Below are 25,816 nucleotides of genomic sequence, written 5' to 3' on the forward strand. Positions count from 1 at the left end.
TGAAATGGGGAGTTCACCTTGCTTTAGACCCATAAATGTCTTTGAAGGTCCCATGTCAGTAATACAATAGAGGCCATCTGGCTCATGGACAACACTGAGTCACAGAGCTTCCGGAACATGGGATTCTGCTTGCCATTAAAGCCTGGATAAATTTGCATCCAAAACTTTGTTGTTAGTATATTGGAAGCTGCTGACTTATGCCTGGAGACAGCAATATGTGTTCCACTGTTGTAGTGCTCCTCCCTCGTGCATACAAGATCAGATTCTTTAGGCTACAATAAGGTTTTGAGGCTGTGTGCACTCTGGATGTCCTCTTGCATGCTAAAGTCTGTTGCAATACTTCTCAGACTGTCTCTCCGTGAGTCTAAGTAATGAAATACGGCAAGTGGCACAGAGGTTTGAGTTGCCTTCTATTTCTTTAGTGTTTCCCCTCACCAGCAGTGGCCAGATTAAGCCCTGTAGCGTCCATATTCTTCCTTCAGCACTGCTGCTTATGCTAGTCATTCTTGTCCCTTTACCCACAGAATAAAAATAATAAGAAGCTTTTCTTGCATGAGTTTAAACTGAAACTCCATGCGCAAGCTGCAGACAGCGCAGTAGAAGCAAAGCTTTTGTGACTGTGTTCCCAGTACTGTATTATTCCCAGGAAAGGAGGACTCATCTTGGGGTATGATGAGAAAGGTAGAGATGTTTTCTTGTGCTGCTTCTTCCCAAGCACTTGATGCCTCTCTCCTAGGTAACCTGGAGGAAGGTCAGAGCCAAGTCGCAGGCTGCCTCTTTGGCCGTCTCTGCAAGCAGAGGTGCCTTCTAGCTTCCTTGTCTGGCTGGAGTTATCTGCTGCTGTCAGTATCGGTGCCCTGACAGGCAAAAAGCTACAGTGCTGGTCCTTTGCTCCAGTACCTGGCAAACAGAGACTTAGGAATTATCGGACACCCGAGTCCTGACAAGTAACCAAGGAGGACATGAGTTTTGATTACTCAGTCCCTGTATTACTACTAAATTTGAACTCTGACTGTCGGTCAGCCCTGGCATCTTCAACCTCTTTCTTAGTGTCTGCAGCGTTTCAAGTGCCAGGTGACTATTTTGCAGGCCCCGTGCCAAAGGTCTCCCTCATAGACAGGCTGAGAGCGGTAATGTTTTGAGTTGCTGGTCCATTGGACAGTCAGATAAATAAGGCATCGCTGATAGAGGAGCTGCGTGTAGGAGAGCCCCTTATTGGAACTCAGAATAAACATACAATTCATTTCCCTGTCAGACCTGTTCCTATGGGTGCTCCTAATGCAGCTGTGTATTTCATGTCTGTCTGCCTGTCAAGAAGCAACGTAATCCTGGAAAGCCACAGGGAAAAGCATTTACTGCGAAGGGAAGAATTGGTCTTCAGTGTAAACATGTACACATTAGTTACAGCTGCCTGACACCTGTTTGATATTAAAGCGTATTCTAGGACTTAAAGGACACGATAGTGACTAGATGTGTTGGCAAGCAATGCCACAGAAAGTTCGTAAACCCTGGGCATCTTGCACCTTCCATCTCTGAGAGGTTGCCGTGCTTATGAATGAACTATTTGTTCCTTCAAGGACCTGTTATAAATGCCAGGATGTATTCTGGTGAGATCCAAACAAGGTGATGGAAGTTGCAGGTGACCTCCATAAGATTTGAGTCTTTTTGGCCAGTGGTGCCAGGTTTGCCTTAACGAAATGCTCTTCAGGATGACAAGACTCAATACCTACCAGATCTGTGCTCGGAAAGGAGGGCTGAAGAAATCTCTTAGCATGAGGCCTGGGCGTGTAACTCAGATGAATGAGTAGATTGTTAGACTTTGTTACTAACGTGATCTGTCAAGTCCCTTGCCTTACCAGCGTAACCTCGTTTGTTTGGCAGCACAGATGATGTATGTTGTGCTGTTTCCTTCTGCCCTCTGCACCTGATCTTTTCAAAGTATCTTCACTTTCTCTCTACTCTTCTGTCTCTGAGGTGCTGTGAAAGCAAGAAGTGGGATTCTTTCTGTAGATGGAAGCAGAGTGAGAGAAATACTTAATTTTCAAGAGAAACAATTTATTTTATTTCTGTTGCCCTCATGTTCTGGGAGAGAGATACTGCGATCCTGTTGCAGACGTTCAGCTCTGACGAATTCACGTACCATTTCAAACACAGAGCGTTCAGTCTCTTAGCTCAGTCCTTAGATGCTCAAGGCTTATTTCATAATCCTGAGTCTACAAAACACTTGTTGACGTATTCATCGTGCAGCCCTCAAGAAATGCTGCAGGTTCCTGGTAGAAATGTCTTGGCCCTGTTACAAGGTCTTGCTCTTTGATCTCTACAGAACAGTAAGAATATTCTTTAACTGTGATATTGGCCTTGAGAACAACTTACTGCAGGGGCAGAGACTTGCCTGCTCTTAGAGCCCACTGGCCAAGGCAGGAAAGATCACAGCGGCCAGCGCGTTTCAAACGCAGAAATCATAGCACACTGATAGACATCAGCTCTGTAAGGCCTTATCTCCTCCATTTTAAAAAAAGAACAGGCTCCTTTGTCTGACAGCCTTGCTGCGTAGCTGACTGATGAGTGCTGAAAAGAGATGTTTGGCAGTCTGCTGAAAAGCAGGGAGGCCTGAGTGATGTAGCTTTGTAAGCGGCACGGGTTTTCTGTTGGGCATTTCACCTCTAACTTTTCCCTGAACCATCTGCTGCATTCCAGTGTCAAGAATGTAAGGCTTGTTTGTGAGCGCTGAAACAATCTGAGCTTTGTGTTGGCTCTGTGGCAACCAATCTAACAGTGATCTCTGCATATCATCCTCTAGCTGAGGGTCAGACTGTGTTTTCAGTTGCAGAACGCAGGTTTTCCCGAAGGTTTTGCGCCCCCTCCACCCCCCTTTTGGGTAGTACTGTTGAGAATGGTACTAGAAAACTTGGAGCGATTTCAAACGTTGGTGGACTGAAAGAAATAAGACTTTGAATTCAGGCTTCACAGTAAGAAACTTGGGGAGCTCGGCGTTGATGATTCGTGCAGAGGGAGGCAGGGGGGAGCTGATCAGAATCTAGAACTACCGAGACACGTGTTTCGGATGGCGGCTATCTTTCATATAGCGCACACAGATACTGTACAGAGTGCGCTGGCTGGAAGTAGCTCAACTTCATTTAAATGAGTCTTGGAAAAATTGTCATTTCACGATATTTCCCTTCCCTCCCCCTGCCCCGTTTCAACTTCAGAAGTTGGAGAAATGGGGACGCTGAACAAACAAAAAGTGTGTCTATTTGTGCGTTTAGCCTCTGTGTAGCGGGTTTGTTCTCTTCTGTGGGCAAAAAAGCACATGAAGAGATGACCAAATCTGACCAGAACTGGTTCAGAATCTTCAACTGAAGTTGCTGTTGTTTTCTCAGTGATGCTGGTGGGGAGGGTAAATGTTAGGGGGGGAAAGCAGCTGACAAATTCCATCTAAGAACGTGTTGTCTTTTGGGGAGAAAAGTGGTCCCAACAACGTGGAGTGACCAAAACTGTTTTTACGCCTTGCTGCTTATTCTTCTGGAGCCTGGCTTATAAAATGTGAAAGTTACCTTTGGGGAATGGATGGTTGTGTTTGTGGAAAATAAAACTGATGTGGCAGCCCTTCCTCTAGCCCAGTATCCGCACGCTCACAGGAGGTCAAACAATCTGTAAGGTAGGAGTCTCTAAAGGCAGGTGCAGTCCTTCCTCACCAAACCCTCCTTGTTGTCCAAGTTCCTGAGCTGATGGTAGCGTTCAGATCACTGTATTTAGTAGGTTCTAGTGAACTATTCCTCTGTGAGTATGTATATACTATTTTCCTTTCTAATCTCTGTATGCCTTTGTCTGCCACAACATCCTGCAGAAATGAATTCCTCATTTTAATTATAAACTGTGGGATGTTTTTTAAGGTGCTACTTTTAGCTCCAAACCTGGTGTTGATAGATAGCAGTGAGTAATCATTCTCTGTTGACCCTTTCTACTTTGTTTTAAACCTTCGGCATGTCCCCCTTTATTCAAGCTGGAGAGCCTGTTTCCTTTCTCTCCCCTTGGAAGTGGGTTTCCTCTCTCTGATAAGACTTGTTTCTCCCCTCCTAGCATTATAGGAAAATACTTAACAAATGTGAGACTTGAATTCATCTCCGATTTCTAGGTTGGGCCCATACAGCGTGGGAGGAAGTACAAAGTTTGAGAGGAGATCTCTGGAGAAAGATTTATGTGCTTGCATTATCTGTGCATGGGCCCTATGTACCTTCCTCTCCCCTGAAGTTTAAGTCTGTTAAGCAACTTCAGCGGCATGTGTTTTGGGGCCTACACCGTCCATCACGTCCTTGCAAATCTGTGAAAGTAAGAGCAGGGGGGACGCACCCAGTGATGGGGGGAAGCGCCAGTATGGGCTCGCTCCCTAATAGCTGTCATAGGGCTCCCCTGTGGGAGTCTGGCCTTGCAGCGTAACTCTGTGGGAGACTAAGCGTTGCTGGCTTTGCTGCTTGTGCTCTGACGTCCGTTTGGAAGAGGCAGCTGTGCGCACCCGCTCAGGAGCGAGGAACGTCGGAGCGAGCCCTGCGAGAGACGGATTAACAGGCACCGAAGTGGCCAACGATGCCAGAAGAGATTTGTTTGTAACTTGGCTTTGCAAATTCCCGCAGAGCTATCCGCAGCGTGACGCACACCTTTGCACGCCTCAAAATAAATGTCTAGTGGTGTGGAAACTGCTTGTCGTAACTCTTTCGCATGTTATTATATTTACAGCGTTGGGCCCTGACCCTACAAAGCTGGGTGAGAGTGCCTTCCGCTGTGCAGAGGAACGATTCTGCAGCAGGGGGTGCAATTTCATCTTCCTTGGTGGGTTTATATATCAGCAAACGAAAATTCCCCGGGGAAAACACTGCTGAAGTAAACAGCATCAGCCCCTCCTGTTAGTGAGCAGCCTCTGCAGGCCTGGTTTTGCTTGGAGAAATGGAGAGATCTTAAAATGCCTAAGCGTTCGGTCTCTGTAATCGATTTCTTTCTTCCCCCCTCTCTGCAGGAAAATCCGCAAGCTGCTTTCCTCTTCTGAAGCCAAGCGAGCCGCCAGACGCCCTTACAAGCCTATTATCCTCCGGCCAATGCAGGCAGTGCAGTTACGCCAGCCCATGAATGATGAACCCATAATCATCGAGGATTAACACACACTGAGCAGCTCTCGCCGAATGACGGTGGATCTGCCTGAAAGAATCTCTCCTCCAGTGTATACTTGAGTTTCTATGACTACAGCATTGAACTAACTGTTGAAGAGAGGGAACTTTTGAGGAACTGTTTTGCATCTTTTAAACCCTTAAAAGGAACTCAGCCCTGCTCTGAGCCTCTGACCACAGACTGCTCTCTCTCTCTCTTGCGCGCGCTCTCTCCTTCTCTCTTCTTTCTTTCTTTTTTTCTTTTTTTTTTCTTTTTGGTAGCCTATTTTCCCCTTTGCTTCTACCCCTTTTGTAGATGGGGGAGGGAAAGTAAGTTTAACTTATTAAGAGAATGTGGACTAGTACTTTTTAGCTTTGTTTCCTCTTCTGATGTATGAAGAGCTAGAACCCTTCATTTTGTGACCGAGCTCTCGTTGCAAAGCCGTTTTTACAAGGCTGTGTTGTAAGTTTCTTTTTTTTTTTTAATTTTGTGGACGGTGCCATTTTTTATTTCATTTATATTATTTCTTTTGTAGATAAATTTCCAACCTTTAACTGATATTTGGAAGTAGGAGCTGAAAGCCAGCCCCAGGTTCAGCCAGTTTTCTTTGGTCCTGTCCCTTATGTTTTTTGGATCATTTTGCACGGCCAGTTGTGCTCCTGCACAAGACAGAAACAACTCAGGCTGAGAAAGGAGTGAGCTGAGAACTGAAGAACCTTGCAGAACATTACACTAACAGGGTGTGCAGTGGAGGCCGGGCTACCAGAATTAGATGTCCTTATTCTAGTCGATCCCTGGGAGATCTGGCTTGTAGCGTTTCTCTCAGTAACCAGCAGTTTGCGTGCTGCCTTCTCTCTGACATCTGGAAATCCTACGTGCTGTTATACCACCGAGACCCAGCAGTAGGCCCAGCAGTCCAGCAAGTGTAATGAATTGCTTTGCTCTGGCTCCAAGAGTCAAGTACACCAATGCCCAGGGACATTTTGCTTAGAATTCTGAACCTGTTTGTGCGACAGTGTTTTTTGGACACGTCTCTCCCAGGCCAAAACCTGGTTTCTCTTAAATTGCGTTATTGTATGTTTCCCATTTTGAAGGGAATTTAAATTACAGCTGGGTTTTAATTTGAACACATTGTGTCTGAAATTAAGTGTTTTTTTTTCTTCCCTTGACATTTCTTGTGTTTGAAGTTTTTTGCATCTCTTGAACTTACTATGTATTTGCAAGTCTGTATAATTTCTTTTTCATATGTCTTCTCATTGCAGTGCATTTGCTGAATGCCCTGCTCTGTTTTGAAAGGATGTAAACTATCATTTGCAACTTGTGCTGATCTGTACATGTACCTGCCTCAAGCAGACACAGCATGTAATAACCCCCAAGTCATTCCATATGTGTCAGCAGTGAGATGAGCCAAAGTTGTATTTGGGTTATCACAGTCCAACCGTGATTCTGTGCAACTCTGCCGACCCGCTGGGTTAGACAGAAAGGAATCCCCACAAAATGAAATCAATTCAGTTAACTTTACTTAATAAACCTGGAAAGTGAGCTTTTGTGAAACATCTGCTTTTTGTCTGTTCTGAAATAGTCGGCAAGCCCCTTGCCCGGGGTGCCATCTGGCTGGCGCGCTCGCCTCTGCGCCTGTTTCTTTACCTCTGCGAGTTGTTTTGAAGTGCTCGGGCAATTGCGGTGCTTCCCGGTGCTGCCTGTGCCATTAAGTCATATAGAGCGAGAGCGGTTCATAGTTTGATTCCGCTAATACGCAGTTTAAATATTTCTGACACTTCCGAATCTGACTCACTCCCTCCTTCATTTAAACACTGCCACAGATGCAGCACTGAAGCTCTGAATGAGCCTTTTGTCTGCGGAGGCTCATACAGCTTGCTGCTCGGTGCCATGAAGTGTGGCAGGCTGAAATCCCTGTGGGTTACTCACAGGAGATGTTGACGTTTAAGCGCATCGTTTATACATCCGCTCCCTACTGGGATAAGCAAAGTGGGTTCAACGTTCGTTCTCGTTTGCCGCTCGGGAGTGGTACGACTTGCTCTGTGGCTGTTAATGGCTGTGCAACTTGGCAGATAACTATGAGCTTGTTCTGTATTGCTTCTCCTGTTTTCCCATGCATAATTTAAAAGCAAGAGGAGGCAGCCGTACCTGAAGGATATGCTGTGTGTGCAGGGACCAGGCCTGCGAGCCCGGAAGCCGGCAGGCTGTGTGCAAGCGCAGTGCAGGACTGTGAAGTGCACAGGTAGTTTTTCCTTTGCCACCATCAAATGGCGGAATTAGCCCTCTGTACATAAGTATTGCTGACCGTGGGAAAGTTTTTTGTGGCTCGTGATTCCCCTCTGTGAGGGGAAGGTCCCGTGGTGACTTCTCCGTCCTGCAGAACGAAATCCGAGGAGATCACTTTGAAGGTGTCTTTGTATCCGAATGAGCGTTAGCCCATTTGCAGTGGTGCTTGGAGCTGACACCTTGGCTGTAGCAGAGAGCTGTACTCTGCCATGTCCGCTCCGACAGCAGCGGATGTTCAGGGAGCTCAGATCCCTGCCTGCTGGGAGTGTGATGCAACTTCGGGTGTCAGCGGGGGAACTGTTGACTGGATAAGGGTGTTCAAGCTGCACGAAGTGGCTGAGAGTGACCACTTGGGGGTGCCAGCTCTGCAGTTTCAAAGGACTTGAAAGCTTTCTCAGACCCAGAGATGACTTTGGAAATGAGTCCAGGCAGCTCTAGAGTATCCTGCGTTGCCCTGGCTTTGAAGGATCCCTTGCATGTTCTTTAATACAGATGCTGTTTTTTGGGTATATTGTAACAGACTTCAGTCCTTTGTGTTTCACTGTCCTAGATTTGTAACAGCTTGGAAAGACCATTTGGAAGGTTTCTTTAGATTAAACCAAAGAAATATCTTATGCCCCAAAAAGTGGAGAGATTCGTAACTGGTAGGTCCCGTCACTGACCTATCCAGTTCTAGGCCATCACTCAGAGCCAGCTGCTATCACTAACCCTGTCCCATAGCATCATCTCTCCTTCTGCTGAAAACCATATTCTCTTCACGTGCTGATGTGCTAGGCTCGCTGTCGTGCCGGGGCTTGCCTTTGATTTGTTTCTGCTCTAGCGCCCTGTAAAAGGGCGCGTTCAGCTGGGACAGTGATTCGCTTCCAGCGTCCCCTCCGCGCTTCCCGCTTCCACCTCCTAAAGAGCCCTGGAGACCGTAGGGGGCAAATTGTAATGGGAAACTCGGTTGGACAGGGATCGCAGTCTGAGATCACTGCTTGCGGTCGGGCGTGGAGGTGTGCCCTCTCCTCTCGGGCACGTTAGCAGGCGTGCTGCGGAGCCTGGGGCTTGTGACTGCGCAGTGACCAGAGCAGTTGTTTTCTGCTGCGTATTTCTCCGGTCCATAGCAAGAGTTATGCCACGTGCATTCGGGTAATTTCCCTTAGAAATGTGCCCCTGGCAACCTCGTTCTTTACCTACTGTTCCTCTACCTTGCAGGGAAGCAAACGTGGGCTCGGAGAGGGCTGTACTCCAGGCCCTGTCCTGGGTGAGCCCTCGCGCGGGTAGAGGGCACCAGCCTCTAGGCTCACGGCCACGCTTCCAGTTTTACAGGCTTGAAGGTAGCAGGGAGCTGGTCAAAAAAGCATTGGGGGAGCCATAACCCCAAAAATTCAAATGTTCCCACAATACTTGAAGACAAAACACTTTTTTGTTACAGAATTTTTTTTATTTCAGCGTTAACTTTGGAACGTGGCGGGGTTATAGTTTTGCATTTTACTAGCTCATCAGTAGCAACTTCATGCAAGCTGTGCTTTTGACGCAGCAACGCGACAGCAGTACGCTGCCTATAACAACACGCACTACTGAAATAGTGTGGAAAAAGCAAATATGACCGAAACTAGCACTTCTGGCATTCGGACTCCTGATTTGGGAGGTAGACTGTAACTGAGACATTACTGTAGAGTTGTAAAGCACAATGGGTTTTGAGATTTCCATTCCGAAGGAAACTTGGAGCCTGTGCCAGCTCTGCTGCGGCTCTGGGTCCTGGGCGCAGATGTCGCACAGGCCAGACCTTGGCAAGCCTGGGAGGCTTTTCCAGCGGGCCAGTCTGCGTACTGATGGAGCTGCTTTCCACCACCAAGTGGGAACAGGGGAGGAGGAAAGTTCAATTAACCTGCTGAAGTGGCGGCACGGGGAAATGCTATGCTGATGTGGAATTTTCTGCCTGGAACAGAGTGGTATTGGAAGCGTGCACTGCTATGGGATTTAAGAGAAGACAAAGAATAAAATACTTCAGCAAATTTTATGAGTGGGAGAAGAAGGAGGAAGAGTTTTGCAGAGTCCAGCTTTCATAAGCATGTCATGTTTCGTGTTTAAAACTTTGCCCTCTTGATGGAACAAAACACCTTCACCGTAACGCTGCTGTCGATGCTTATTCCAGAGGAGGAAAGGAGGTGTCTGCAGGCAGGTGAGCCGTGCTGTGACAGCCCTCTCTAGCTGCCTTGTTACCAGCTCTGCCCGTGTGCATTTTTTCTGTAAAGGTGCTCCTTAGTTGGTTACTGGTTTTCGAGCTGCCCGGCTCACCTGGGTGAAGCCTAGGGCCGCTGGGAGCCGGCCGTGCCCCCCACCTTGGGGTTATGAACGTGGTCTCGTGTCCCCAAGGGAGGAGGCTGAGCCCCGCAGCCCCGGGAGGCCACGCACCTCTCCCTGCCCCCTTTCCTTGCCCCGCGGTGCACGTCGCGGCGCTTGTGCCAGGCAGCCAGGGTGGACAACGGGTGAAAGATGGAGCTTCTGCTGCTCCCTTCATCCGGTGCAGGCCCCGGGGAGGGAGGGGGAAGCTGTTACTAGAAAAGACGGGCAGAAACTTCAGAGGGTGCTGCCCTGGGGTCCGTCCGTCCCCTCTCCTCCTCCGTGAGCTCCAGGCAGGCCCCTTGCCCCAACGCCGCTGCCTGCGTGTTCGTTCCTAGGTGCAAGGCGCCACTTGGGGCCGCCCCGGGCTGTGGGTGCTGTACTGCTACTGCCGTCGAGAAGAAAGGAGGGGTGAAAGGAAAACGAGGAGAGCCACGACTCGTTTCCAAAGAGAGTAGTCGAAACAAAATCTGCGAAATCTATGTGGAGAAATAGGAAAAGGCCGGGGGGGAGAGGGGAGGAAGGAAAGCGGCCAATACGGGGCCAAGCGGGAGCCGGAAAGGGGAAGACGTAACGGGAAAGAGGAGGGGAGGGTGGACGGCAGCGGCCGCCGCCTCCGCCTCCCCCGAGCGCTGGCTGGGCGCTCGGCCCCGCGGAGGCGCGCTGGGCTGCGAGCAGCGCCTCGCCTTCCCTTCCCCTTCCCGCGGCGCCCCGCTCGCGCTGGACCCTGAGGGCGGCGGGAGGGCGGGTGCGAGGCGCAGGGCCCGCAGTAAGCGCGGGGGAGCCCCTCTCTTCTTCTGCCCTCCCCAAAGCGGAAAAAAGTCGAGCGAGGACAGGTCGATCCCTGCCCTGGGCTTTGCAGTTCTGGTTGCCTGCGTCCCCGGGGCGGGCGCCCGTGCCGTAAATTCAGCCTCCTCCTGCGGACCGCTTTCTCCTTAATTGGGGTCACGGCTCCCGGCGGGGGGGGGGCAAAGAAATGAGCTTTTTTTTTGTTGTTTTTCTGGAGGTATTTTGTTTTTTCCTCCCCACATCTGAGTGGTTTTTCAAGGGCCACATGCTCTTCTTGCCCTTAAGCAGGGCAGGGTGGGTGAGTCACGACCCCCTTCGCAGTGGGACGGGTGCTCGGACTCGGCACGCGCCGGCAGCTTGGAGCCGGTGAGGCGCTGGGAAAAACGGCTCGCTGGGATTTATCGAGGGGTTCCCGTCGCTCGGCCGCCGACGCGCAGCCCCCCGCCCGCCTGCCCGCCCCCGGGCTCTGCCGCCTTTCCTCCAGGGCGAAGAACCGGGGTGCCTGGCACTGACTGATGGAGTAAAGAAGCCACGAAGCTCCTCCAGGCGGTGGGAGATCGTCCCACCCGCGGTTAAAGCACGGCCCTTTTGGGGAAAAAGGCCGCGACGGAGCCGGGCTGGAGGGGGTTACGGGGGTGCCCGCCCAGGGACGAGGGGCCTCGGTGCACGCGGCGTCCCTCCTGCCCCCGGGACCTCCGTCAGCCCGTTCCCGCCACGGGGCAACAGCCCTTTGGGGGAGAGAGGCGGGCGGTCGGCGGGAGAGGGAGGGGGCGGCCCTTGGCCCGGCGGGACGAAGCGGGCCCCAGCGGCCGCCGCTTGCTCCCGGCTCCGACCCCCCCTCCGCACCGCCGCCGCGGCCCCTATCTGCCTCGGCCCGATAACGGCTGCGGCTCCGCTGCCTTTAAAGGAGAGGAGCGACGAGTGGATTTTCGGCGACGTGCCGGCCCGCGGCATGTGCCGCCTGACGAGACCCAGCGCCGGGCGCCCCGCTCCTACCCCGGCCGCGGGCGCCCGCCACGGCCGCCCAGGAGGAGGCAAAAGCGCGAGAAACGTTTGCCCCGTCTGGCCGAAACCCCGGCTGCTCGCCCCGGGGGCCCGCCGAGAGCGCCCCTCGCCCGCCGTGCGGGGCGCAGGCTCCTCCCCAGCCGGGGGTGGCGGGGGCGCTGGGAGCCCCCGGGGCGGACCGCTGGACGGACCCAGCGCGCAGCGTCGTGCGGGCTTTTCTTCTCCTCTTTAACTGTTTTCCGCTATTATTACATATTCCCCCCCCACCCTCCCCGGGGAAGGGCCTCGCGGCTCCGCTTCGCGCCTCTCCCCCAGCTGCCTCCTACAGCTCCTCGCCTGAGACGGTGACGGTGGGGGAAACTGAGGCACGCCGACGTCGCGCCGCTCGCCTTGCTCCCCGCATCCGGGAGCCGCCTGCTCGGGTGATCCCGGGGGCAGGCAGATCCATAGGGATCAAATACTACCGCCCTGCGCGGCGGTGTGGGTCCGGCCAGCTGGCGGGAACGGCTTAGGAAATCCCGAGGCCGTTTCGGGGCTGGGCCGCGCGCGATTGGAGGAAAATGGGTCAGCGGCTCCGCGCGTCCCGCGGGCGCCTTCGGCATCGCTCCCGCTCGGCGACGCTCCCTTGCGTTCCCCGGGCTGCCGAAACGCAGCATCCGCCGCCGTCGCCAAGGAAACCCGAGCTTCCCGCACCGCCGGGGCCGGGAGAGCCGGAGCAGCGGCCTCCCCACCCTTCCCCGGCGCTAAAGGACGGGAGCTGTCGGCCCGGGGCGGGGAGGAGGGTGCTGGGCTGCGTCGCCCGCCCCATCAGCCGGGGCAGCCCGGCTCGGCAGCGTGCACGGCCTAAGCCGCCGCAGATTAAGGCACGACGAGCTAAAGCCACTTTGCTCCTGAGCGAGCGTATCCGCTCGGGATTTAGCACGTTTGCAGGCACGGATTCACACCTTTAGGTGATTTGTCTTAATCCCCCCCCCTCCCTCCCCGAGCCGCTGCGCGCGAAAAGCCCTCGGCGGGCGGCCGGCTTGCTGCGGGCGGCTGCTGCCGGCGCCCGGCAGCGCCTTTCTCACGAGGGGCTGCGTGCCCGCTGCTTGAGTTCCTGCGCCGGGCACCCAGGGGCTCCCCGAGCCCGGGTGCCCCGGGGGGCTGCCGGCGGCGACGGCCGTGGCGGCCACCTGCCCCGCGCAGGCTGGCGGCCACAAAGCCCCGCTTTGTTGGGACAGCAGCTGGGCTGCCGGGGCCGAGTGACGGGGACGCCTGGCCTCCCGGGAGCCCTTCCCGCCCGGCGCGGCCGGGAGAGACCCGCGGCGCCGGCCGCCTGGGCTCCTTAGCCGGTGTCGCCCGTGCTGCGTCCGCGCCGGGGGCTCGGGCAGCCCCGGGGCTGCTCCGCCGCGGCCGCGCCGGCTGCGAGGGCCCGGGCGGCAGCGGCGTTGCGCGCTGATGAATAATGCAGCGGCTCGGCTTACACAAACGGCAGATTTCCTGTTTACCGGCCCGGCCCGGCGGCCCCCGGAGCGGCTGGCGCGCGGGATCCGGCCATCCCTGCAAGCAGGCGCTTCTCCCGGCCCGGGGGCTCGGCCGCGTGCCGCAAGCCCCGCCGGGCGCGCCAGGTCCCCCCGGCTGCCTCCGCCCGTCCCTTCGCTTCAGCGGCGGCCGGGGGGATTTTTGACACGGCTGTTTCCATGGTAACGAAGCAAAATGGTGCAGGGAGGCACGCGGAGCGCCGGGCGCTGCGGCGAGGCGGCTCTGCCGCCGGCGCAGGGATGCGGCGGGGCAGGAAAGGGGCCGCGACCAGCACCCGCCACGTGCTGAGCAGGGGCAGCGCTGCCCCGCGCGCCGTCCTCCTTCCCCTCGCCCGCCTGCCCTTGCCGCTATCTCCGCTCCGGCAGGGCCTCTCTCCCTCGTCCCCCCGCCAAGGTCTCCCCTATCAGGCCTGTCGTCCTGGCTACTTAATCTGGGTTTCTCAGTTATCCCATCCGGAAAAAATGCGTCTAAGAATACCTCGCACTTCGCCGGAGCGCCGGGCTGCTGCGGGCGGCCCCTGCCCCTCCGCTGGCTCCGGCTCCGCATCCTTCTCCCGCCGGCGCCGGGCACCCGCAGGGGACGAGCGGCCCCGGCGCTGCGTTTGGTGATGTTTGCCCGTGCGGAGCTGGCGCTTTCTCAGCGACCGGTCTGTAGCTGTAAAGGACGGCTGCGAGCCGGCGCGCATCCCGCCGAGGCTGCGCAGCCCGTGCCCTCGCCCAGCCCAGCGGTACAGGGCCCCGTGCGCTGCCCCGGGGGGAGGCTGGGGGAGCGCTCCCGGGCTGGCGTGGGCTCCGGGCCGGGGCGTTGTGGGGCTGGCACCTGCAGGCCTCGCGCGCTAACAGCAGCCCGCTAGGAGCCGGGACGTGCAGAGAGGCAGGCGAGGTTGCGCTGATGCTCAGCCCGGGCCCAGCTTCACCAACAGCAAGCTGGTGAAAAAAAGCCAAGTCACTTTGCTGAATGTCAACCTCTTTTCCTAAAAAAAGCTAAGGGGAATCGTAAGGACTTTGATTGTTTGGGCTTCCAGAGATGGGAAAAAGGGCGAGGAAGGGTTTGAACAGGAGGTTCGGCAGCTGCCTTCGCCTGCCGGCGCAGGCGGACGCGCTCAGCCCGCGCTAAGAGCAGCGCCGCGCAGGTGAGACCCAACCCATTTCCGACGGCGCGGATGCCCGTCCGCGCACGGACCAGCGTGCTCCGCCGCAGCAGCAGCTCTGCCGGGCGGTCGCCCCTGCCCTGTCCCCTCGTAACACCCCCCTTTCCGCAGGGCCGGGGCGGGGGGGCACCATAGCCGGGCTGCTGTGCAAAGCCGGGGCGCCCCCCCCGCCCCCCCGCCGCGCTCCGCGGTGCCGGGCGGCGAAGCTGGAGCAGCCTCGGGGCTGCGCTCGGTGGGGCGGGGGGCGGCGCGCCGCGCACCTGCCGCGGGCCGGGCCGGGCCGAGCCGAGCCGGGCCGAGCCGAGCCGAGCCGAGCCGGGCCGAGCCGAGCCGAGCCGAGCCGGGCCGGGCAGACGCTCCGCGGCAGCTCCGCCCCGGCCCCCCCGGGCAGCAGCGCGGCCAATGGGCGGCGGCCGGGCGGAGCGGGGCGCACGGCGCGGCTCGGCTCGGCTCGGCTCGGCTCGGCACAGCTCAGCTCAGCTCGACTCGGCTCGGCACCGCGCTGCGCTCCCCGCCATGGCATCCAAGTGCCCCAAGTGCGACAAGACGGTGTACTTCGGTGAGCGCCTCCGCGGGGCCCCGGGTGCCCCTTCCCCACGCCCTTGCCCTTGCCCTTCTCTGAGCCAGGGCGGATCCCTGTTTTCCCCCAGCCCCGGGGCGCGTCCCCCTCTCTGTCTCCGGGTCCCCCTTCCCGGAGCTGGGCTGTATCCCCGGCTCCCCCTTCCCCAAGCCCGGGTGCATCCCCGGCTCCTCCTCTCCGTGGCCGGGTCCCCCTTCCTGGAGCTGGGGTGTATCACCACGTCCCCTTTCCCCAAACCCGGGTGCATCCCTGTCTCCTTCTCTGTCCTCTGCCCCCCTTCCCCAAGCCGGGGTGTATCCCCAGGTGCCCCTCTCTATCCCCGGGTCCCCCTTCCCCAAGCCGGGGTGTATCCCCAGGTGCCCCTCTCTCTCTCCCCAGGTGCCCCTTCCCGGAGCTGGGGGCACCTCCTTGGATGGCCCTTCTCCCAACCTGGGTGCATCGCCAGGTCTCCTCTCTGTCCTGGGTCACTCTTTCCCAAACCAGGGGGTATCTCTGAGTCCCCTCTTCGTGCCCGGGTCCTCTTCCCCAAGCTGGGGGCATCCCCAGGTTCCCCTTCCCCAAGCCCGGCACATCCCAGTCCCCCACTCTGCCCCCAGTTGTGGCTCCCGGCCTGGGCATACCCTGGTGCGGGTGCCCTGGACATCCCCTGCTCCCAATGTGGGGGCCACTGGACGTGCAGCCCTGCCCCTGGAGCCCCTGCCTTCTCCCCGGTCACCCCTCACGGTGGCAGGGACCCCCCTCTGCTCTGCCACCGCTGCAGCTCGGTGCACCACTCCCCTGGGTTGAGCTGGGGGAGGCTGCCAGGTGGCCGTGGGGCAGGTGACACTGGGGGCGCAGGTGGCAGTGGGGGCTCCAGCACCCTCATCCGCTCCCTGGCGTGAAGCGGGGAGGCAAGGGGTCCTGATTGAGGTGCATGCTTGCAACCTGTCCTGGTGCAGAGGTCTGGTGCGAGGTGTCCCCCGCTTGGCTGGGGGGACTCACGTCCCCCTGCACCCGCTGGCCTGGGCATAGGGGAATCTGGCCCATCTAATGTGGACTGGGTGTCTGGGCTGGGACACGCTGTCCTGGGGGGGACTGGCAGCTTCCATGAGTCGTGGGGTGGTGCTTGGTGTGGAGGAGCAGAAGGTGGCAGGTGCAGACAAAATTCCCCTTCAGTCATTTTGTTCCCATTCCTTGCAAACCTCGTGCCTCAGGCGTGCCTTTCGCCCTGAGTCGTGCCTCTTGCCCATCCCCGTGCAGGGAGTCCCCAGGTGGGTGAGCTAATGAACGCTGTGAGGTTTTTATGATGGTACTTTTTCAAAGGCAGTGCCTAAGCTGAGAGGTCCATCTCGACATGCCCCGGCTGGGTCTGGGCAGCAGCAAGCCTCTGCAGGTCTCCGAGGGCCCTGGCTGGTGCTGCGGCTGGTCAGGGTCTCTGGGGTGTCTCATGTTGGGCATCCTGGGGTTAGCACCATCTTTTAGGCGCAGAAAGTGCCAGGGGCTGGGGGGAGGCAGGAGCTGATCTCCTGACTTGGTGGAGCCAGCCTCAGCCTGCGTGCCCAGCGCACAAGGAGGGCCGGAGGCTGGGAGTCTCCCTGGGGCAGGGATCTGGCCGCCTTCTGCAAGGTGAGGCTGTGCTAGCGCGGCTCTCATGGCTTTGGGGCTTTGGAAATTTGGCACAGGCTGAGCTGCTTTCTAGGACGACCCGCTGGTCGTGCGATCCAGCTGGCCTGGCCCGGCCCAGGGCTGCCCGCTTGCTCCCCTGTGCTGGGGCGGCCGTGCCGAGTCCCGTCTCCCTCCCGCTCTCTGCTGCGATTTAGCAAAGTGGGCACCCCAAAGGTCCAGCTTCCCGAGCCCCCGCTGCTTCAGCTGGTTTGTTTGGTAGAGAAATGCCAGCGGGTGCTGGTTGTGCCTGAGTGTTGGAGGCGTTGGGAGCTTTCATTCCTCTCCAGCCATCTCCAAGTAAACACAGAGAAATAAGAATTTGCTGTCTTCCTCCTTTAAATAAATCTATTTGTGTGGGGGTGGGAACGGCTCGGCCTCTTGGATGTGCTTCCTTGCGTGAATCTTTTCCTTTTTAAGCAGAAAGCTGCATGTCTGTCCAGCCTGCTGGGCACTAGTCTGGGGTCAGAGTTGCTCCTCGCGCTCCGGGGATGAGGCAGCCCCGGCTGGGGGAGCCGGGCGGAGGTGGGCGCGAGTCGCGGAGGAGAGCCGGGAGGAGGCTGCCAGCCGGCGCTGGGGAGCCAGCGGTCCCCCGTCGCGCGCCTTCCTGTCAGGCCACACAACTGGTTGTCCCCCTAAGAGGGGATGGGGGGTGAGTCTGAAACTGGAGCAGGCCTGAAGCTGCTCCTTGGCCAACGTCGAAACACAATGGAGCACGTCCTTGCTGACGTCTTTAGCTTTGCTTTGAGGAACCGCCCGGGCTCCAGAAGAATAAACCCAAGCTGGTTTAGTTAACGCATAAAAATTGAACAAAAACTCCCAGCGGCCTTTCCTGAAGGCTGGGAAGCAGCTCCGCAGGCAGCCCCGGTGGAGCCGAAGCGGGGGAGGCGAAGCCGGGAGCTGCCGGGGGTTATCCGGGGTTTCCTCCGTGCCCGGGTCGGTGGGGCGGCGGTGGGAGCCCCGCGCCTAGCACGGAGGGCTTGGTGCGCGCGCGTGAGTTCCTCGGCCGGCCCGAGGCTTCGCCGGGAGGGAGTGATTCATAAAGCCCTGCTTGTTCGGGAACGCTACTCGCTTCTGCTGAATGAACGCTGGCAACGATAATTTCTTGAATGCCTGGAATTGTAACCGTGGATCATGTGTGAGAAATGCCACCGCGTCCTGTTCCCGGCCCTGCGCAGTCCTCCTGTAAGATGCCTAAGTACTGGCTGAGCGAATGAGCACAACTAACAATAATAGGTACCGATGGAAAACTAATTTCCAGCCTGCCTGTTGCTTCATGCTCCCTGGAAAAATCCAGCAGACTCCTCCCTGTGCAGTCAGAAGGATGTGGGCGTTTCCTGAGCTACAGAATGAGCTTTTTTTCTTTAAAAAGCACAGGAAAATACAAAAATAGTTTTTGGCTTTCCCCCCCCTTAAAGCACATTGCTTGGACTAACTTTCCTCTTCTCCCAAGGTCTGACTGCTCAAGTGAATATTTAACTGCGGGAATAGCAGCCTGGCTGGGGCTCTCCGGCTGGCTTCTCCTCCCGCGCTGGCAGGTGGTGGCGGTTTTGGGTTATCTGTTCTGGCAGGAAGCGCTCGAGAGACCGGAGCCGCCCGAAGCCAAACAGCCAAAGATTTCCTGAGCTGCCTTTTGTATTGCTAACCTTAAATGAGTTTTGCAGGGTCCCGGAGCCCTGCATGGCCCTTTCCGCCCCCGGCCCCGGGAGCCGCGGGGCAGCCGCGGCAGCGGGAGGTTTCCTGTTTTCCTCGGCCGCGTTTCCCGCCGAGTCCCGAGCGAAACGCGGACGCCGGCCCCCGGGTTGTTGCAAGCGCGTGCGCGCTCCGTGGTTCGCCGCCGGGCGGGAGGGCGCAGCTGGGGTGTGGGGTGTCGGAGGGGGGACGAGGACGGGGCGCGGGGAGGGAGCCGAGCCTGCGGCCCATGCCCGAGCTCGCCGTCGCGCTCGTGTCCCCGAGGCCCCGGGCTGCCGAGGGCCGGGGATGCTCTCCTGCGGAGCACCGCGCAGGTGGCTCTGCCTGCAGAAATTCAAGCTGCAGAAGCCGCTCTGCGATTAATAAGTAACCGCTGTCCTTAGATGAGGGCACTGGTTGTTCCCTGCGAGCGGCTGGGCTGGGCTGGACGGGCAGCAGAGCCGGGAGGGCTTTATTTTGACCGCGGGTTACAGCCTTTCTTAACAAAGGCAGCGGCGCTCGGCGCTCTGAGCGCGGCCTGGGTAGCAGTCAGCCCGTCGGCGTCGGCACAGCCTCTCCATTGCCGGCGCAGCCGCTGGCTGGGCTCCTTATGTAATTGCCTGCTCCGATGTCTCAGCGCGGCTGCTCTCAGGGCGTGCATGGGCCTTGCCAAACGGTAACTAAGGATGCACCAGTTTCTTGCTCGCAGCGCAGGGCCCTGGCAGGGGAAGGGCTGCGTCTGTGGGAAGCTGGCGGACGGGCTGATTAGCATTAGATTTTCCCTCGGGAAAATGTCGTGAGCAGCAGAAAATCCTCTGTGGGAGGAAGGGACAGGCAGGCGCGAGGTGTCTGCCCGTCGCACGGGAGGTGCGGGCCTTGCCGTAGGCGCTGGGGCTCGCGCGTGGCGCGGCGGGGCTGGCGTGCCGCCCGGGCGCTCGCCCGCAGCTGCCTGCCGTGCAGCGAGCTGCTGCAGGACAGGCGGATGCTCGCAGACCTGCCTGTCCTTGCAGGCCGGTGCCTCTGCCTGCAGCGCCCGCGTGCCGGGGCCCTGGGGCAGCCGGGCAGGGTGACGCTGGCTGGAGGTTGGCCACGACGGGCTGAGCCTCCGTGCTGCGTGGGCCGGGTGAGAGGCGGAGGGGGGGTCACACCAGCTCGTGCTCCCTCCTGGGGTAGCTTTGCAGTGCATCTCGCTGGGCTGCGGGGGGCCGGCCGGGGGAGCTCCTGCTGCCCCCGTCCCCCTCCTCTGGCCCCGGTGGGAGCACGCGGATGGCGGGAGGTGAGGTGACAGGACCGGGGAGAGGGAAGGAAAGGTGCAGGAGGAACGCCCGAGTGAGAGGTGATGGAAAACGGGTCGCTGCGACGGTGCAGCCGGGTACAGAGACTGGGGTGCGCGGCCCGCTGCTGCTTTCAGCTGCGCTGGGGCAAGCGGTGGTGCCCGTGCCCTGGGGCACAGCTCCTGTCCGCCAGCCCACCGTGGGACAGCCCCACGTGCGCCAAATGCGGCGAGGAGGCATGGCCGGGAGACGGGTCCCGGCACGTGGCTGGAGCGATCGTGCTCCGCGTGCACCAGCCTTCCCACCCGCCGATGCCGCGGGAATCGCCTCCCGCTCCCCCCGCACGAGACCTCCGGCCCTTCCCGGGCCGCTTCCTCCGTCCGCCCTGGGGGCAGAAGGAAAGGGCCTCGCTAGGGAACAGCCGCGTTAGTCCCGCTCTCACAGCGGGGCCTGCTGTCCCCGCCGCGCCGCCGGCCAGGGTTGTTTCGCCTTCCTGCCGGCTGGGCCTGGCGGGGTGCCCGGGCGCCGGGGCACGCGGCTGGGCTCGCTCCGGCTGCCCCGTCCCGCAGCAAAGCCCGGCTCAGCGGGGCTGAGAAGAGGCGCGGGAATGTGCTGGGGGCTGCCCCAGGCTCGTGAGCCGCAGCGGGGAGGTTGAAGGCTGGCGTCCAGGACAGCGCCGGCAGTAGGGGTCGTTTTGGAGGAAGAGGCGGCGGGAGCAGCGGGGCGGAAAGGAGCCGCGCGGCACATCAGGGCTGCCGGCTGGAAATCAAACAACGCCCGAGCACGGGGCCGAGCCGGGGCTGCCGGCAGCGGGGGCTGCCGGCCCGGGGGGGGACCCGGGCAGAGAGGGGCTCTCGCTGCGCCCGCGCGGCGGCTCTGACCCCTGCGGACAAGGCTCTCGGCTGCCCGCGCTTTCGGCTTTGCTTGCAGCCTCTTGCCCGGTTCGTCTCTCTAATCGCCTCTCTCTTTCCTTTGTGCCTGCAGCCGCTTTGAAGCGCGTCTGCGTCGCTCTCCTCTGGGGACGCGGGACGTGGCACCCCGCCGCTGAGCGGGGCCGAGGCCGGAGCGCCGTGCCGCCACGGGCGGCTCCTCTGCGGCGCGGGGCTGGCCCCCTCCTCCCGCGCCCCTCGCGCCGGGTCCGGCGCTCGCGGCGCCTTCCCGGAGGGGCTGCGCAGCCCGGCCCGACGCGGCGCCGCCGCTGAGCGAGCCGCGGGCTGAGACGGGCGGAGGTGATGCCCGGCGGTGGAGATGCCCGCGCGAGGGCACCGAGCTGGCGTAACGCGGCTCCGCGGCGGGGCGGAGGGACGCTCGACGCCCCGTTCCCATCCCGAAAAGATGGGCGCTCTGCCCTGCTCTCGCCCACGCCGGCGCCTCGTGGGGGTGCTGCTTTGCCCGGGCACGGCGGGTAATTAAGGGATGAGCCGGGTTGTCTCTGCTTTGCAGCGGAGCGGCCGTGGCGGGCGCTCAGCGCCTTTCCCCGGGCGCGTCGGGCTCGGCCGCCCCCACGCGGGTTTCCCTGGCTGCGGCCTCTCCTCTTAGCCGGCTCCGGCGACGTCCCTCTGCGGCCCGCTGCGAACGCAGCCCCGCGCCTGTGGCTGGCGGCGGCCCTGGGGCCCGGCCGCGGCGGGGGGACGGGGCCGCGGGCTGCTCCGCTGGGGCTGACGCAACCAGAGGGCAGATGCGGTTCAGCGACAGGAAATCTGGACGCAGGTGTTTTCTCTCCGCGGTGATTTATAGGGCAGCGCAGACACGAGCGGGACGCCAGTGCCCCGGGAACGGGCTGGGGCGGCTCCGGGCTGTTTCCTCCGCTCGGCGCGAACAATGCGGCCTGGGAAGCGGTGCCGGCGGAGCGGGGCTGGCGGGCTGGCCGCGCCGTCCCGGGGGAGCCGTTGCGTGCAGCGGGAGGGCGTCCCGCCAGCCTGCCCCAGCGGCGCCCGGGCGGCGGGGCGCTGCGCCAGCCTGCCCCCCTGCCGGGGCTGCGGAGCCCGCCAGCTCCCTTGTGGCCGCGCGGGCCGGGGTGGGGGGATGCGTTAGCCGGGGTGCAGCAGGGGACGTCCCCTTTGTGCGTCGGCTCTCGTGACCCGCGCGCTGCTGAAACTGGGGCTCCAGCAAATTTCCGTCGGCGGGAGCAGCCCGCTGAGCGAGCCGCGGGTTTACGCGTGGCGGCGGAGGGGAGGCGCGGGGACCTGCCGGCTGCTGCCCCCCTCTCGCGGCTGCTCCCAGCCGACGCTGCGCCCCGAAAGCCTCCCCCCCCCCTCCCCCCCGCCGCTTTTTGGGTGGCGGCGGCTGTTGTTTCGGCTGATCTTAGCTGTTTGCCCGGGACCCGCGCTGCCCTGCGGCCCCCGTCTCGCCCCCCGCCGCCGCCGGGGACGGGGCTGGAGAGCGCAGCGCCGCGCGGGGCCGCCTCGCGGCCGTGCCGTTTTATTTGCCTTTTAAATATTTTATTTGGCTCTTAGGGTTTTGTTTTATGGTGGTTTTAATGGAGCCGTGCCGTTTTCCAGCTGTCTCAGCGGGCGCGCGAGAGCCGGCCGGGGGAAGGGGACTCGGCCGCCAGCGCGGGCCGGGCCGAGACGGTCCCTGGACCGGCCGGGCCGGGCGAGGGGCCAGGGCTGAATACGGGGGCGGGGGGGGACGGGCCGGAGGCGGCGTGCTGCGTGCAGGTAGCTGCTCTCCAAGGAGTTCCCTCCCTGGGTTTACCTGCTGCCTCTCTGCACCGGCGGTTTTTGGGGCCCAAAGTCCCCTGGCGTAGACGTGCCGGCGGGCGCCCTTGCTTGCCGCGCCGGGGAAGGGGGGGGCGCCCTTCGGGGAAACGCCTGGCGGGGGGAGCCAGCCGGGCTGGATGCGCGCAGGGGAGGGATGACTAAACGGGTGGGGATGGGGTGGGCATGGTAACACAAAATATTTGAATCGGAGAAAGGTCATTTCGGGTGGTGCGGCGGGTAAAAATAGACGCAGCGAGTAGAAAGGGAAACGCTACTGTTGCTGGATGGGTGTTTGGCGCTGTGGGGGGGGGGGGGGCTGCTTGCCCCCCACCCCCACCCCCCTCCATGGGCGCAGGGCTGCAAGAGGCTTTGCTCCGGGAGCAAGCGGATGTGTCGCTTGCTGCGTGCCCGGCCTGCCACCCCGCGCACAGGCCCTTCCCGCACCCGTCCCCGTCCCCATGTAGGGGAAGCACGAGTGGCTCCAGGAAAGGGCCCGGTAAAAGGGTTCAGCACCCCGGGGAGCTCGCGGGCCGTGGCAAAGCGAGCCCCTCGGAGGCCCCCCCGCTGCGCCCAGGGCTGACTGCGGAGCCGCCGGCCGCTCACCTTGCTCTCGGTGTTCCCTTGCAGCCGAGAAGGTCTCCTCGCTGGGCAAGGACTGGCACAAGTTCTGCCTCAAGTGTGAGCGCTGCAACAAGACCCTGACCCCGGGCGGGCACGCCGAGGTAAGCGCCGGGGCGGCCCCCGCCGCGGGGGCAGAGCAGCCCCGGGGTGCTGGAGGGCGCGCGGCGGTGGTGCTGCGCCGGCTGGGGAGGGGGCCGCGCCGCGCCGCGCTGGCAGCATCTGCTTCGCTAACGGGATTTTTCCCGGCCGGACACCCTGCGGGCCGCGTTTTGCACGGTGCCGTTCGTGGCAGGCGGCAGCAGCGGGGACGGGCGGCTCCGCGGGGCCGCTGCCGCCGGCGGGGGACAGCGGCCGGCCTCGCGAGTCCCCGGCCCGCCTGGGGGCTGCTGCGGGGCTCTTGCCTCGCCTCAGGGGCGTTTTGGGCAGCTCTGGGCTCCGGGCCGGTTCAGCCCGGGGGACTTTGCTGTGTCTCCATATAAGGCCAGATTTTGCTCCCGGGGTGGATGGCAGTCAAGGCCCCCTTGGTGGCGCGGAGAGCAGGATCGGGCCCTTCCCTGCTTTTCCGTGCGCCTCCAAAGCCAGCTTGCCTGGCCGGGTTGCGAAGGTGTCGCGGGGAGACCAGCTAAATGTTTATCCTCTCTTCCAGCGTGGCAACGCTCTGAGTGCGCGGATATTTATGCCTGGCAATGGTTTGCAGCTGCTTGCTCCCCGCCGGCTGCCCGCTTGCTCGCCCAGCCTTTCCCGCGGCCCCCGCGCGCCCGGCGCTGCTCTCCGCGCCGGGGGGGCAACAGCAGGGCTGGCCGAGGGCAAGGGACTTCGCTCGCCCCTCCTGCGGGGTTGCCTCGCTCGCCGGCAGCCGGAGAGGACTGCTCTCGCCCTGCCCCGCTCCCGACCCGCCGGGCGGCCCGGGGCCGGTTGCCGCGCCGAGGACGTGGTCCGGGTCGCCCGAGGGCGAGACGCGTGCCGCGGGGATTGTCTGCGCCCGGCCCCGTGGGCGGCAGCCCCGGCCTCGCCGGCGCCGGCGCCCACCGACGCTCTTTCTTTTCTCTCGGACCCGCTGCCCCGTGCGAAACGGCGGCTGGGAGCAGGAGGGCCGTTATCTCGGGGCAGCCGCGTTTTTTAAAAAAGTGGCCTTCTGCGTTTGCGTAAAGTGCCTGCCTTCGGGCTGGGGCATGAGTGCTCCCCTGGCAGAAACGACCCCATCTCGCCGTGATGCCGCGTGCATCTAAGAGCAGCCTAACCGTGCCGGCGGCACAGGAGCCGGCGGCTGCCTGAAGCGCAAACTCGCGTGTTAGCGGTGAGCGGTTGGGTGGCTGGGCTCCGCTGGAGGGGCAGACGGCCTTCGCCGCCTCCCGGCCCCCTGACGCCCTCCTCTCTCCCCAGCACGACGGGAAGCCCTTCTGCCACAAGCCCTGCTACGCCACGCTGTTCGGCCCCAAAGGTAGGTCGCCGCTCGCCGGGCCCCGGGCACGCGTGGGGCGGGAGGGCCGGGAGGGCGACGGAGAGCCCGAGCGGCCCCCGGCGCACCGCCGCCTCGCTCTGTCCCCGCCGCAGGGGTGAACATCGGCGGCGCCGGCTCCTACATCTACGAGAAGCCGCAGATCGAGGGGCAGACGGCTCCGGGCCCCATCGAGCACGCCGTGAAGGTGGAGGAGAGGAAGGCGAACGCCGCGCCGCCCAAGGGGCCCAGCAAAGGTGGGACGGACGCGGGCCGGGGCGCTCGGCCCCGTGCCGAGCCGCCGCGCGGGTGCCGCTGCCGCCGCTGCGGTGCGCTGACGTCCTCTCTCCTTCCAGCCTCCAGCGTCACCACCTTCACCGGGGAGCCCAACATGTGCCCGCGCTGCGGCAAGAGGGTCTACTTCGGTAAGGCTGCGAGCGGGTCCCGGGGCGGCCGGCGGGAGGAGGCTGCGGCTCCGGGGGGCCGCCGGGCCCCCTGCCTTCCCCTCCCGGCTCCGCGGCGTGGGCTTAACAGCGCTGCTCGGCCGACCTCCGTCACCCCGGCCTGGGAGCGGGGGGCCGCAGAGCCGCCGGGCGCGCGCGGGGAGGTGCCGGCGCGGGGGTGACGCGGCCGGCGGCCGAGGGGCTGGCGTGCCTGCGGAGCGGCGTGCGGCGGGCTGACCGTCCCTCCTCGTCCCTCCCTAGCCGAGAAGGTGACCTCGCTGGGGAAGGACTGGCACCGTCCCTGCCTACGCTGCGAGCGCTGCAGCAAGACTCTGACCCCGGGGGGCCACGCGGAGGTAAGGACGGCCCCGGCCCCGGCCCACCCCCGCGTTGCAGGCGCCTGCTCCCCGGCTCTCTGCAGGCATCTCCTGCCTTCCCCGAGCTCCCCAAGCTGCAGAGGGGCCGGGCCGGCGCTGACGCCCGTCCCACGGTGGGTCTGGGGAGAGGGGACCCCCCTGCTGCTGCGCGTGCCTGCGTCCCCGGGGTGACGTGTTTCTCTCTCGCCCAGCACGACGGCCAGCCGTACTGCCACAAGCCCTGCTACGGCATCCTCTTCGGGCCGAAGGGTGAGTGCCGGGGGGGCTGCGGGCGCAGGGGTGGGGGCACGCAGCCTGCCCGGAGCGCGGCCGCGCCGGCAGAGCCCCGTCCCGCCTGCAAACGCTCTGCCCTCTCGTTGCAGGCGTGAACACCGGAGCCGTGGGCAGCTACATCTACGACAAGGACCCCGAGGCCAAGAACCAGCCCTAGACGGCGGCCGGCCGGCCGCGCGCTCCGGGCCCCCCGCTAACCCGCTGCTGGTAGAAGTAGCCGGAGCAGACCTCCGCCAGGCTGGCCTCGGAGCTGGGCTCGGCCGCCCCTGCGGCGGGCAGGACCGCCCTGCCCTCCGCCCTCTATATCACAGTCTCTAATATAAGCTTCAGTGTTTCAAGGCAAAGGTAGAAGGTGTCTCTGGTCGTGCCGCGCGCGCGCTCTGCCGAGCCCGGTTGGTTTGGTGTTGTCGTCCTCGTTTATTTATAAGCAGATGTATACGCGCTCCTGGCTTTGGAGAAGGCCACGTGCGCGCCGGGGCCCCGCTGCCGGCGAGGCCCGCTCGCTCCCGCCGGGCCCCCTGCCCCGCCGCAGGGCTGGCCTCTTTCGTCCTTTGCTGCCAATAAAGGTTTTGAGAGAT

The 25,816-nt window shown here is 61.4% G+C and overlaps 2 protein-coding genes across 5 annotated transcripts in view; both read left to right on the forward strand.

Annotated features, from left to right (window-relative positions):
* Positions 1–6,693, forward strand: part of MTA1 (metastasis associated 1) — a 93,037-nt gene extending 86,344 nt beyond the window's left edge. For all 3 annotated transcript variants that reach the window (XM_068952028.1, XM_068952030.1, XM_068952031.1), the window contains one exon: positions 5,012–6,693. In XM_068952028.1, the coding sequence (XP_068808129.1) occupies positions 5,012–5,150 (139 nt within the window). In that variant the 3' untranslated portion in view covers positions 5,151–6,693. The remainder of the gene's footprint in view (positions 1–5,011) is intronic.
* A 7,882-nt stretch (positions 6,694–14,575) lies between these two features.
* Positions 14,576–25,816, forward strand: CRIP2 (cysteine rich protein 2). Of its 2 annotated transcripts, none has more exons than XM_068952032.1 (8): positions 14,576–14,777; positions 22,714–22,808; positions 24,091–24,148; positions 24,262–24,402; positions 24,502–24,570; positions 24,850–24,944; positions 25,157–25,214; positions 25,328–25,816. In XM_068952032.1, exons 1-8 carry the CDS (start codon positions 14,621–14,623, stop codon positions 25,393–25,395), a joined length of 741 nt encoding a protein of 246 aa, XP_068808133.1. In that variant the 5' UTR covers positions 14,576–14,620; the 3' UTR covers positions 25,396–25,816. The 2 variants fall into 2 exon arrangements, with proteins under 2 accessions (XP_068808133.1, XP_068808134.1); XM_068952033.1 differs by lacking the exon at positions 14,576–14,777 and adding an exon at positions 22,423–22,582.

This window comes from Struthio camelus, chromosome 8, assembly GCF_040807025.1.
Source record: "Struthio camelus isolate bStrCam1 chromosome 8, bStrCam1.hap1, whole genome shotgun sequence".
Lineage (NCBI taxonomy): Eukaryota > Metazoa > Chordata > Aves > Struthioniformes > Struthionidae > Struthio > Struthio camelus.